This window comes from Pelodiscus sinensis, chromosome 3 (assembly GCF_052426305.1).
Source record: "Pelodiscus sinensis isolate ZL-2025 chromosome 3, ASM5242630v1, whole genome shotgun sequence".
In the NCBI taxonomy this organism is placed as follows: domain Eukaryota; kingdom Metazoa; phylum Chordata; order Testudines; family Trionychidae; genus Pelodiscus; species Pelodiscus sinensis.
This window is the reverse complement of record NC_143054.1, coordinates 130,198,221-130,211,954: the sequence shown is the minus strand read 5'-3', so window position 1 is coordinate 130,211,954 and position 13,734 is coordinate 130,198,221. Positions and strand designations below refer to the sequence as shown.

The window sequence follows — 13,734 nt, the reverse complement described above, 5'->3', positions numbered from 1 at the left end:
GGAGGGAAGGGAGAGAGGGTATGGTATAATACTCCACAAAATGTTACAAACGTAACAAATTGCAGCTGCAGCTAAGCCTGCAGCTGTATCACCTTTAATCATTTCTAAACAAGGTTAGACCTGGTTAGTATTTAGATGGAGGGACTGGTAGGTAAACAGCTCACAATGGAGGTGATATTGCTAAGGCAGTGCTTTTTCTTTCAAACCAACACCACACCAACGCCTTAACATTCAGCTAAGGGGAAATTGTGATGCTTGAGATGGTGTTTTTTCAAAGGCTGTGTCTAGACTACATGCCTTTGTCGTCAGAGGCATGTAGATTAGACACACAGGCAAAGGCAAATGAAGCCACGATTTAAATGATCGCGGCTTCATTTAAATTTACATGGCTGCCGCGCTGAGCCGACAAACAGCTGATCAGCTGTTTGTCGGCTCAGCGCGGCAGCCATGTAAATTTAAATGAAGCCGCGATCATTTAAATCGCGGCTTCATTTGCCTTTGCCAAAACAACAAATCTACATGGCTCCATCGATTGAGCCATGTAGTTTAGACGTACCCAAAGAGATTAAAAAAGGGTTCTCAAAATTATTGTAACTGCAAGTTCCATAACAACACTTGTTTTCACAGCCAGGACTGTGGCCACCAGAGTTAGACAACTATAACAACTTGGTTATTTATATTCTGTCTACGTAAAATTCACCCTCTGCAATATCAGGTGGACAAAGTAATCTTAATTTCATGTCCTCAATAGTTGTGAAGGGCTGTTATGTAGTTAGACTCTTAGCACATTACATCTCACCCTCAGAGGTGATTGCACTTCAGCAATGGGCAACATGATTTCCCCTATTCAAACCAGACTCTGACTTTTGCCACCACAATTACATGACAGTGTGCATTGTGGTATAGTGTCAGTACCTTGCTGGCTGCTATGTTGGGCAGTGGGCTGTGGAGGACCCCCACTGGCACGGCCCAGTAAGAGGGGCCTCAGGAGAGTAGCCAAACCGGTTCTACTTGTTAAGGGAAGAGACAGGACAAAGGAAGTGTGTGCTGGGGGAAGGGTCAGTCTGGGCCTGGAACCATAAGGGAGACAGAGGTTGCTGGGGCTGAGGGCTAGGGGTGATGGACCCCTAACCCAAGGGTTCTGAAACACCCGGGCCCTGAATCCCGTAAACGCACCACGTCTATGCTGTGCTGTATCCTGGAGGAGCAATAAAACCTCGCTATTCTACTGCTGGTGGAATCTGTTCTTGCTGCTTTGGGGGTGCACGATCAGGGGAACCCCGACTGCCTCGTCACATGAATGTATACACAGGCCCAACAGTCCAGTGACAGTGGTTGGAGGCATTCTGTCTGCTGAGTACTGAGAGACATAATGTCTACATGGGTGCTTATGAAGCCATTCCCAGAAGCCATCTTGTTGAAGAGGCAGCATGTGGTCCTATGTTTGTCAGGTTTGTATCACCATGATATGTGATTAAGTATGGGGCTATCACCACAGCCAAAAATCCACTTGGGATGTGTAACATTGCTGGCTCTTGCACTCATAAGACACAGAGGGATTCTGGCTGCCCATTGCAAAGATGTGAAAGCCAAAAAGAGGGCTCCTTCTGCCCACTCCCCCTCATGGCACATCTGTGCAAAATCTGCCACAACATGACCTGCCTCTTGGAATCCATAAGCATAAAAAGGCATTGCATAAAACATACAATCATCACCACATTTTCTAGAGTAAAATGTAAGAGGCAGTCACAGGAATTTCACATCCTGGCTCCTTGTTAACTATTTATTACTGTATTATTTACTTTTATAACTCCAACAAGTGTGCTAGGTGCTTCATAAAACAAATAAAAAGGAGGTTTACTAAACAACCAAACAAGCCTCCTATTCTATCTTAAGGATGGAAATTCAAGATTATAATGTAATTTTTTCATTACTCCCTTATTTCAATATTAGGCTTAAACTGTTTATGGTAAAAATGAGTGGCACTAGAGAGAGTTCCTACTTTGAAGTATCAACAGGTTGTGGGTTAAAGTTCCCATCTGAATCCATTGAAGCCTGTTTTTCCATCATACTGACATAGTTGGATTCCATGTAGTCTGGAGGCAAGGCTCCTGCAACTGCACTGAGACAGGGCAAAGCCAGTTTGAAAAGTTCCTGTTCATACTTCTGTGGAGAAATATGGTATAAAAAAGATATAGTGGTAAATGGAGATTGTTTCAATTATAACTGACACTGATTCATCATTATAGCCATACATAAAACCAAATTGTCATGGGACAATTTTTATAACTGTGTGTGAAATAGAATCTCAGTTTTGAAAAAAACCAACAACCCTGATGTATGAATTACAATGAAATACAAATGAATCCTGAAAGGACCAAATCCTGCTTTCATTGAAGTCAATGTAATAACAATTTAATAACACTTTAATGGGAGCAGAACTGGATTCCTTACAGGGTGGCAGAACAGAATAAAGCAAAGATTATTCAATGCTTGTCCAAGAACCTGGATTTTCTATATCAGATGGCTTCCACCCACAGTGAAATCCTCATCAGGTTGGCGGGGAACACTATATAATGTCCAAATGCATAATCCAAATATTTTCCAGCTAAGATACAGATGGTATTTCAAAGACAAATTAGCTGATGCTTAAATTTTAAAATGATCATGAAAAAGCTGAAATAGACATCTGGACAATTTAAATTTACTATATTATCTGATACTTTTTCATTCCATAGAAAGAAAGAAAAATCCCTGTAGAGATATGATACTTAAAATAAATTAAATGTAACTTGTAGATACATTTCATTAGTGCTACTATAGTGTGTAATATAGGGCCTGATCCTATGAATGCAAACTGATATACGTAGTCCTTATTACAGTGAGTAGACCCATGGAACTGAATGGTCCTGCTGTGTCAGCAATGATTACATATGCTTTCCTTCTTAATCTATAACAATCTGAAGTTGTTAACTTTCAGGGCACACTACAATGTCTATTTTCCCCCCTTACTAGTGATGAAATAGGTGCTGGGAAGGGCTGGGTAAAGTTGGTGTGGGGACTCGTGTGGGAATTTTGTGGAGGTGAATTCATGTGTGTTATATGATTGCTGTAGCTTAACATGATTTATCTCTTTGGTAACTGATGATTTTAAATATTGTCAATGTGATTTTAAATATTGTCAAGTGCAGAGTGCTGGAGGGTTCTTTTTTACTGTACAGTAATAAAAATATTAAAAACAAAAAGGAAAACATTAGAAGTGCATATAGTGTTGTACCCATGCAGCATTGTATGCATGGATGACATTTTATTTCTAAAAGGCTGTATTTATCATGGAAGTTGCACTTCATTTGACAAAATGATAAACCTAAGCATTGTACGGATCTTCTAATTATACACTATCATTACCTACTTGATTAAATAGTATTAAAAACGTATCTGCTCTGTGTTTTCTATACTTTGGTAAATTACAAATAAACTGTTGTCTATGTATTCTTCCTAATTTATGAAGAATTTAAAGTGAAATTACATAATTACAATAATTTATAATGAAATTACAAAATAATTTTGAAGTCATTAACACAGTAACTCAGCTCAGTTCAAAGAATACTTTAAATGGGAATGATTAACCCACATTGTGATTCTAAAAAGTTATGCAAAAATTACCTTTTGAGACAAGGCATCAAAAATTCCCCAGAACAATTTTCTGGATAAATGAAGTTCTTCTTCTGATGCAGCTCCAAAGTTGCCCCACCCACCTGGCAGGCAATAATACTTCCAGCATCTTTCATAATGATTTGTGAGCAACTAGAACATAAAAAATTTCAAAAGCACCCAAAAATATAACATAATTGAATGTATTTATTTAACTTGATATTCAAACATTATACAAGCCACACAATAATTACACAGTAGAACAATCTCTGAAATCATCCAAGGAGTTTGTGTTCTAATGCATAGTTTGCAGACAAAATTCAATAAGGAAAACTGTTAAACCATACTTTTTCATAGAGTTTGGTAGAAGGCTGCTGTCAACCTCAGCCCCTCTCTTCTACCTGGTCCCAGCATGCTCTTGTCTGAAGGATAAGTGATTAGGGAAGAGGGGGTTTTCTCCTTACTTTACCGGACATTATGAGTCTCACCCCTATTCCCCACCTTCTTTAGGAGCTGCCTTCTACTAATCTGCTTCAAATTCCAGTTTATAGGGAACCAAACTATCTAGTGAATAAGCATTTGCACTGGTTACCTGCAAAACTACCATAAAATTAATTAAAAAAACTAACCCCTCTCCACCTGCCCCTCACCTTCTGAGAGGAACTGAAAAACTACCTTGCCTCTGCCAATTTGGCACTAAGGGAAAAATTCCATCCCAGCTCCCCAAATACATCTAGCATGCTGCCCACAGTGAGGCCCAAAAACCTGGTCATCTTCTAATCCCAACTAGTAGGAGTGAGGAGCTTTTTGTCAGAGCACAGAATGGTGCCCTAGATAGACAGAAAGGGTTTATAAGCCCTCCGTTGGATACACAGGGCCTAGTAAGCTTATGATGTCACCTTCTGACCCATCCATCAGCCAAAGAGTCCCCTCTTCCCATCCTCAAGTCCACAAAAAGAAAGGTTCCCATGAAAAGGAAGGAATTTATAAAAGGGAAAAGGGATTTATTTTCCTTCCTGCTGGTCCAGATAAAACCTTCCCCCCTCTGAAGCTGATGAAGGGGTGGCATTTGAGACCTTTTTCAATCTATTCACCTCTGAGTTTAATCACCTGTAAAACAGGTAAAAATAATTCTTACATCTCATATATCTCAAAGGTGCATTCTTAAATTTAATTGAGATACAGTGCTTTGAGAATTTAAAGGAACAATGCAATAAGGAACAATGCAATAAAAAAAGATAAATCATAATTACTGTAATCCTTAATGTTTCACTTACAAACAGAAGCTCTCAGAGAAATAAAATCCTCCTAATGAGAGGAGACTAAAAATTATCTGTATTAAATAATAAGTATTTTTGATGAGTGATTCAAAACATTAAACGCAACACAAGTTACGGGAAATTATTTCATTTCTGCACATAATTTATTTTCTATATAATATTTTTCTTCAGAAATGTTGGGGCAGCCCTAAATCTAAAGAAGTTATGTAGAGAACAGCATCCCATTTATCATCCTCCAGGCATGCTGACAGCAATGTTCAATGATAGAAGTTCTTCATCTTTTCCACACAATGACCCTATATTACAACAACAAAGAACATCAGGACTCCCTGCTCAATCTGGCTATAAATAAAAGGAAAACTGTTCAGAGTCCCTTGGACCTGCTTGCTCCACCTTCAGGGATAGAACCCTTAGGCTAAGAATGCATGTTCTATGAAGCATTTATGAAAGGCAACAAAAGTGAATTCTTTCTAATATTTTGAAATTGCCTTCACCAAAAGGCCAACAGCCATATAGCAAAATTGTTCAGCATTGAAAAAGTTGCTGAATTAGAATCTTAAAGCAATTGTGGAGCATCAGGAGACTGCTTTTAAGTGACCATAAAGAAGTGGCATTGTAAAATTACCATTCCACTGCCTCTGGAATCTATCTTTGTAATGCTATTGGTCCCTATTTCCATGCTATTTTAGTGTTCTTGGTTTTCTGGGCTGGAATCCTGAGATTATTTTAGCATCAAATTGATATTTCTCATGGGCTATGTCTACATTGGCACCCCTTTCAGGAAAAGGGATGCTAATGAGACCAGTCGGAATTGCAAATGCCGCGGGGGATTTAAATATCCTCCGCGGCATTTGCATGAACATGGCTGCCGCTTTTTTCCCGCTCGGGGTTTTGCCGGAGAAAAGCGCCAGTCTAGACGGGATCTTGCAGAAAATAAGCCCTTTTCCAGAAGATCCCTTATTCCAACTTTCCTTTCAAGAAGGAATAAGGAATCTTGTGAAAAAGGGATTATTTTCCGCAAGATCCCGTCTAGACAGGCGCTTTTCTCCGGCAAAACCCCAAGCAGGAAAAAAGCAGCAGCCATGTTCATACTAATGCCGCGGGGGATATTTAAATCCCCCGCGGCATTTGCAATTCCGACTGGTCTCATTAGCATCCTTTTTCCGGAAAGGGGTGCCAATGTAGACGTAGCCTTGATGTATTGTCATTAATATGGAGAACCCTTTAGAATTTCTAAAAACAGTAAAAACTTAAAAAACAATGAATAGTCTAGTAGCACCTTAAAGACTAACAGAACATGTAGATGGTATCATGAGCTTTCGTGGGTATAACCCACTTCTGTCATCTGAAGAAGTGGGTTGTACCCACGAAAGCTCATGATACCATCTACATGTTTTCTTAGTCTTTAAGGTGCTGTTAGACTATTTATTGTTTTTTTAAGTTTTACCTGTTACAGACTAACTCGGCTACCCCTCTGAAGCTTAAAAACAGTAGTTAGCAAGGAAGTCAAACAATAGATATATCTCTTTATAGAAGAGTTCCAGAATATTAAAGATAATTATTAAGCTATTTGTTAAATTAATCTTAACAATGCTGCAAACAAAAACACATTCCATTGACAGATGACTCCACCTGCCAGAAAGTAAGTAAATAAAATATTCAGAGTCGCAGACACCAAAGGAGGCACCTGACTTTTATCTTTTCATAACTAAGAACAAATCACAAGTCAAAACCGAATGTATATTAGAATAGAGATACTAAATGCAAAGTTTAGAGGGGTAGCCGTGTTAGTCTGAATCTGCAAAAGCGGCGAGAAGTCCTGTGGCACCTTATAGACTAACTGAAGTGTTGGAGCATAAGCTTTCGCGGGCAAAGACCCACTTTGTCTTCATGCATCTGACTAAGTGGGTCTTTGCCCACGAAAGCTTATGCTCCAATACTTCAGTTAGTCTATTATGTGATGTTATAACTCAATGGAATCTTCAGAAAGTCCTGCAGATTAGGCAGGGAGGATTTTGACTACAGTCAAAAGTGTATTTATATTCTAGGTGTACATTCCATGGATTTAAAAAGAGAATCCAGTATTGTAAAGATTTTCAGACTCAAAGCAAGATCAAGATATGTAATGTGAAGCACAGAAATCTTTATCACACATGTAGAATCATAGCTGTGACAAATGTGACAACTGCTTGCCATATCTTTGGGAGACCTCATTGAATTAAATGTACGTATCTTTTGTGTCCATTTTATTAAATGATTGATTCAGTATTATTGTGAGTCAAGAGTGTATGTAACCGAGATGTGAGATCTGGAGGAGGAGGGTCAAAGGACTACGTTAAAGTGTGTCCTGTCCTGAGGTCAGGGGACGGGACTCGATGACGTCTCGAGGTCCCTTCCAGTCCTAGTATTGTATAATTTCTGTGTGCCAGACAAGAATGGAGTTTTAGAACAAAACATATTAAGTTATTTTCCTGAGGAATATCTAGGGGGGGGAGGTGGATGTGAATCCCTCAACTCTGGCTATGCAAAAACCCAGTCTTTTGCAACTATGACTTGTGTGTTGCTGATCTATTACTGAAGACCAAACCTGAACTGTGAAAAAGAAATGGCTCCTCTGCCCAGCCTGTGTGTGGATTCTGAATCTGAAACAGACATGACATGAGCTTGTAAAATATGGGACAACCCACCAGACACCAACCAGAGCCCAAGTTTGGAGTTGGGGGGATTTCTGGTAAGCTTTTCGCATCCTTATAGTTTTTTAAAATGTTTTTAATACATTTTTTCTAAAATGCTTTCACCTTTAGAATAAACTTGCTTACTTATAAAGAGCTGTGCAGTTACTTGTAACTCAGGGAAATCACATTGTTCATAACTTCCAGAGAGAAAGCAAAACACAGAGTTTAGCCTTCTATGTTGTCTGGCTAGCCGAGTACCATCACAGTGTAAGCAAGAAACTTCACAGTATGGAAAACTCTCAGTCAGGAGGAAGAGAGGCATAAGTTTCTATCCAAAAGAGGTGACAGATGAAATTAACCATGACCTGCTTTTTCTAGGAGGGAGAAAACCAAAATAAAAGCTGTGTTGGGAAATGATCAGATGGGATTTCTCATAGCACACTTAAAAACAGTGGGATATAAGGCAGTGAAGGATTCAGCTCCTATCACACTGAGGCTTTACTCAGAGGACTCTGTGTTGGGAATCTTGTCAAAGCGAGGATCTAAGTATCCATTCATGGATCAGAGCTGCAAACACTATTAGCAGTCAACAGAGCCTGAAGACAACCTGAATGGTAGGGAAAATATCTCTGCAGCTTGTTTCTTTCTCCAAGGCCTTGGAAGGGGAGTCTGAGAGATGAGGCATGGACTTTATACTTCTATGTGGACTGATCAGAAGTGGGCATTAGTGGCAGTCACAAAAATTACTCTTGCTCCTCGCCTTTTGCTACAGTGATAACATGCTACAGTTTCTTTTAAAGGATAAAATCAAGGCAACATACAGGGATGTACAAGAAGATTAAAATTTACCTTTAGTATAAACCACACACATACCTTCAGAGGCATCTTTGCATGTTCATTTAATAGAGGAACATCAAATACTAATCTCCTCAGCAAGTGTTGCATCATGGAAGGCCTCAATTGGCTGTAGGCAGACAAATAGTTCCAACAGAGCATCCAATTAACTTTTATGCAATAAATAAATGGGCAATACATTGTTCCTACTCCTTTAGATATTCCCAAATCCAGGAAGTGATATAATTTTGTTGGTGACACAGCAGATTGAAAATGTGTGAGAAGAAGATGGAGAGCAAATAATAGAGGCATAAATTAAACTTCCAAAGTATACTACTTCCAGTATGCGCATATATATATATATATTACAAAAAACATGAAAATGCCATCCCTAAAATAGAGAACAGTTGCAAATCAGAACATGTTATATTCTGATACTATACTTGATTGTCACCTTGCACTCTCAGTGGCAATGGAACATTTTTAATACCGTGGGTGCTGAAAGCCAGATTCATTGCCCCTCTCCCTGAGCTACAGCTGGGAGTAGGGCCATGTCCTTGGAGAGGGGACCTGGACAGAGGTAAGGGGGCTTATACTGTGCCTATGTGGATTTTGTAACACATGAAAAGAAGCACACAAGGAAAATCTTTTTTGCACTGATGAAGCCATATAAGCTAAGTTTTAATGCTGTGGATGTGTAACTCTAGTAGGGCCCATAAATTGCTGGGCATCAGCTAGAAAGACTGAACAAATAACAGAGATTTGTCTAGATGTCACTCTATAATAGACAGAGAATATACATAAAAAGTCTCTCAAGTAACAGAAACTGTGAACATAACAGATATGATATTGACATTATCAAGATTAAAGTGTTGTAAACTAAGATTTTGGTAATATTACCTTTGAGAAAAGGTTAAAAAAGTCTGAGTATGTTTAGCCTTGCAGAAACAACAACTGATAACAGCGTCCAAATATGTTAAGAGTTATTAGATAGAGGAAGGTGATCAATTGTTTTTCATGTTCACTGATGGTAGGATAAGTAGTAATCAGATTTATATACAGCAAAAGAGATTTAGGTTACATATTAGGAAAATCTTTCCAACTATAACATGAGTTAAGTACCAGAATAGGTTACTAAGGAGTGTTATGGAATCCCCATCACTAGAAGATTTAAAAACAGATTAGACAAACATCTGTCAGAGGTCATCTAGATAAAATTGGTCTCACATCAGCACAGGGGGAAGGACTAGATAATCTCTCAAGATACCACCCAACCCTCTAGTTCTATGGTTTTATAATATAGTGCATTAAGAATGACAGTACACTGCTTTTATTTATTCTGAACTTCAAAACTACCACTAACCATATAAGTTCCCCCTAGACTTTGCAGGTTCCTAGTAAGCCCTGCACAGGGGCTCAGGGCTGCAGTGGGGAAGAGATCATTGAGGCACTCCTTCTCGTCATGCCCAGTGGGGAGGTGCCCTGGTAAGCCCAAGCCTCAAAACCCTGCCCCAGCTTGAGCCCCCTACCCGAGTATCCTCCTGCATCCCACAGTCCTCATCCCTGGTGACACCCAAAAGTCTGACCCTGAAGCCTGTACCCCCCTTCTGCACCCAATCCCCAGCTCCTCCTCAAACCTGCAGCAGGCCTTCTATACCCCAAACCCTTCATCCCCACCCCACCTCAAAGTCTGCCCTCAATCCAGAAGCATTGCACCCCCATCCTCTGTCCCAGCCCTGAACCCCTCAACCGCAGACCCCCCTCCAGAGCCTACCTCCCAGACAGAGCCCTCAAACTCCTGCTCCCCAACCCTCAGCCCCATCCCAACACTCAGAACCCCTTGGCCCCATTCCCAGCACATGAATTTTGTTACTTGCACCACCGTAAAGGTGATGTATTGTACTTCATCACCACACTGGTGCACATAACAAAATTCATTCCACTCGGGGTAGAAAAAATTTCAAGGAACAATGGCAGTAATACAAAGTGTGTGTCGCTTTTGAACTGATAAGGAAGTTCATTAGGAAAAATCTTGGGTTTATCATTTTCAAAAGTACATAAATTATATAGGTGTGTAAGTGTTCTTGAGTACTTTCACATTCTGAAAATGGGACCTGCACACTTTTGAAAATTTTGTACATGGACTGCTAGACTTGAGAAGGAAGAATACAGACAAAAATTCCAAGATGTAAAGAGGGTGACATTATGCAACTGATAGGTTGGAGACTGTGTTGAGCACAAACCACTATATTAGAAGTCAGCTAGAAATTAAAAAGCAGCTGATAATGGAATAGCTTCACTAAGCAATATAACCTTCTACCATAAATCACCGCACTGAACTATCAGTTTGTAATGTTTAAAATGTTCTTTAAAATGATACTCTGCTATGTTCATATTTATTAATGTTCTTATTTATATAGAGTTTTTTCCCTGTTGGAGTACATTCTCGTGTTTGCTTACTGAGGTTAATTAAGAAGACTCTGTTAATAGAAGAGCATCATAAAATTGTATCTACATATAATTACAAGTTTGTGATATTAATATAGCCAAAACTATATTTAACACATCTTTCCCAGATGCCAGCAAAAATGGAAGAATACACAGTGCCTCAAGAGTGACCATATATTAAATAAAATCCATAACCATGCTTCTGATAAAAGATGTCATGTAGTTTGCTTTTCTGCCTTCATAGTTTTGTATATATCAATTTCAATATAGCAACTCATTTGTCTGTGGAGTCAGGGATATTCACTTACCCACAAATAGAGAGTAAACATTCTTCAATTGAATCCCGCTGAGCTTTGGTAAGAGAGCAGCCTTTGGAGAGTCTGTACACGGTATGTAATAAGGAATCTATGAGGGAGGCATGGTGTTCCGTGCCAGCAAAAAGAGGAGCACATCTGGTCAACAAAGGCAGGACTGCAGTACAAAGGTATCGATTCAGAGCCAAGGCCATGTCTGTAGCACTCAAAGCAGCCTACGGAAGAAATTGAACCAAAACAATGAGACTTGTTTGATAAATATTGTTACAAAGGAAAATAACTACAACTGCAGTTTTTTATTTCATAATATATGTGGGAGGAATTAATTTTCCAAAGCACAATGGGAAAACTCTCCTCCCTTCATTTCATATATGATACCATTACACACTATTATTTTTCAAAACTACACTATAATTATTTTGTGGAAAATATCACAGACAACGATGAAATTTGTAAAAGTAATGGGACTCAATACACAGAGAAACAGACAGTATAAATCCTAAAATGTGTACGTTCCAGTATAACCTCCTATATTCAGTCACTCGTTACAGACATGCTACTTACCATATACAGAGTTTCAAAATGAAAAGATATATTTCAAAAAATTGAATTATATATACACTACATAAAAGATGCCAAAAATAGGGATCCACAAAACCTTTGCTTTAAAGTGCACTCTTCCTGTTGTCAGCATAATTGCATCAGTCTAATTTCTACTTAGTTGTACAATGCACAGATATTATCTACAGTACTGGGCTCAAACTGCTAAAGTTATTCTGAATTCTCTAAAGGTCATGAAACCTTGACATGGGGTTTTGGGTCAGACATTAGAGAGACTGATGCTGCTTGCAAAAGTCAGGTGCATATTTAGATTCTGAATACACCACACATGGAGGTACAATACAAGGCTTTGTTTCAAGTCCTCTCTCTTTTACACACACAAAGGAGTGTGTTTAAAGTATCACCTCTGGGTAGTCACACCTCTGGCAATGCTGCACTTTGGAGCTTTCTGGAAAATAGGAACAATTAAGGTCAAACCTGAGGTAACAGAAGAGCTGTGTAGCCTCTAATTGCCTTGATTCTTTCTGCTAAATTCAAGCATTCTATGAAATCAAAATTCCTGAAAAGGTTCACTTTTTGGAACTAATGTTCTTGGTGCCCATAATAAATGTGGACCCTACATCCAGTATTGACTTGCCTGGTATTTAAACCAAAAGCAGCTTGACTTGCTTCTTCACATACAAAAAAATGTTTATATTTTATTCACATTTGCACGTTTTCCCCCCATTACTCTGAAAACTAGATATTTCCTTTAAAAAATGAACCCTTAACCTCTACAAAATCTGATCATATCAAATAGACACCAAGTGAACTACATTTCTGATACCTTTGCTTTAAAGTGCACTCTTCCTGTTGTCAGCATAATTGCAGCAGTCTAATTTCTGTAACTGTAGAATGATGATCAGTTTAAAAACAAGTTCCTGAATAGAGACTAAGGAAATATAATACCTTCTCAAACAAAATATCTGCTTCTGATGTAGAGAGTTACAAAATTTCCCCCTCTATTTTACATCTTTTAGCCTTTCAGAATCAGCAAATAATAGTATCGATCATTTTATATTATAACAACAACAACAACAATAACAACAACAAATATATAATAAGACTATCATTCCAAGGAAGGCAAAAATTCTGTGCCACAAGCAGCAATACTTATGGCTCTTCAGACTTTTTTGCCTCCTTCTATCTGGACTCTTGAAGGCCAGGTCTCAGCCTTCAGACTCCCTTTTTCCTCCCATCCCACGGACAGACCATGACTGAAAGTAAGAGATGATTCTAAGGCAGAAATAGAACACGGTCAAGAGAGTTCCAGAGGTAAGAGGCAGACCCAGATCATGGGATTATGGAAAAGAAATCCTTTACCCCATTTCCCTAGAGAAAGGTCCTCAGGCACCATAGGTACCTGATTGGATTCTAGATCCAGGACTCGAGCTCTGAAGGTCTCTTTGCTGGGAAAGACTCTGGGCCTCTACAGATGGTAGTCCTGGCCTTGAGGTGTGAATATTCTATGAAACAAGCATCCATCTGGAGAATGTCTCTTGCCTGCTTTTTATATATTCTCAAAGATCAGTGGCAGCAGGGAGTGCTTCCTGTGTGCAGGAATGGGCAGAGGCCCTCTTGAAAGACAAGACTGTGATTTTGTGCAGTGCTTGCCAAGCTAAAGGACCTGACAAATCAAAGAATGTAAATCTTTACCGTGTCTAAAGAGGCAGCAGCACGGAGATCTGGCAGAAAGCCAACTTCAAGGAGATGTAGAAGGAATTCCTGGTCCTCAATTCCATAGACTCTGTCAAGGAACAAAACCATGGCTGCCTTGTGATCTGGGCAAAACCCCGCTGACATGTCAGGTTCCACCACAGTACCATCTAAAAGGAAGCAATAAGGGTCAATAAAAGGGTACTGAGCATCTGTTATTATCTGTACATTTTCCATGTGTTTATATTACACAAAGGCAACCAGTTCATAGCC

General features: G+C 39.2%; 1 protein-coding gene across 1 annotated transcript in view; it reads right to left on the bottom strand.

The window, feature by feature from the left end:
- RYR2 (ryanodine receptor 2) overlaps positions 1-13,734 on the bottom strand; it is a 646,972-nt gene that overhangs the window by 183,823 nt on the left and 449,415 nt on the right. Inside the window, exons 49-53 of the mRNA XM_089777369.1 lie at positions 13,462-13,631; positions 11,200-11,420; positions 8,483-8,573; positions 3,667-3,807; positions 2,003-2,166 (exon numbers count right to left, since the gene is read on the bottom strand). Of these exons, the coding sequence (XP_089633495.1) occupies positions 2,003-2,166; positions 3,667-3,807; positions 8,483-8,573; positions 11,200-11,420; positions 13,462-13,631 (787 nt within the window). The remainder of the gene's footprint in view (positions 1-2,002; positions 2,167-3,666; positions 3,808-8,482; positions 8,574-11,199; positions 11,421-13,461; positions 13,632-13,734) is intronic.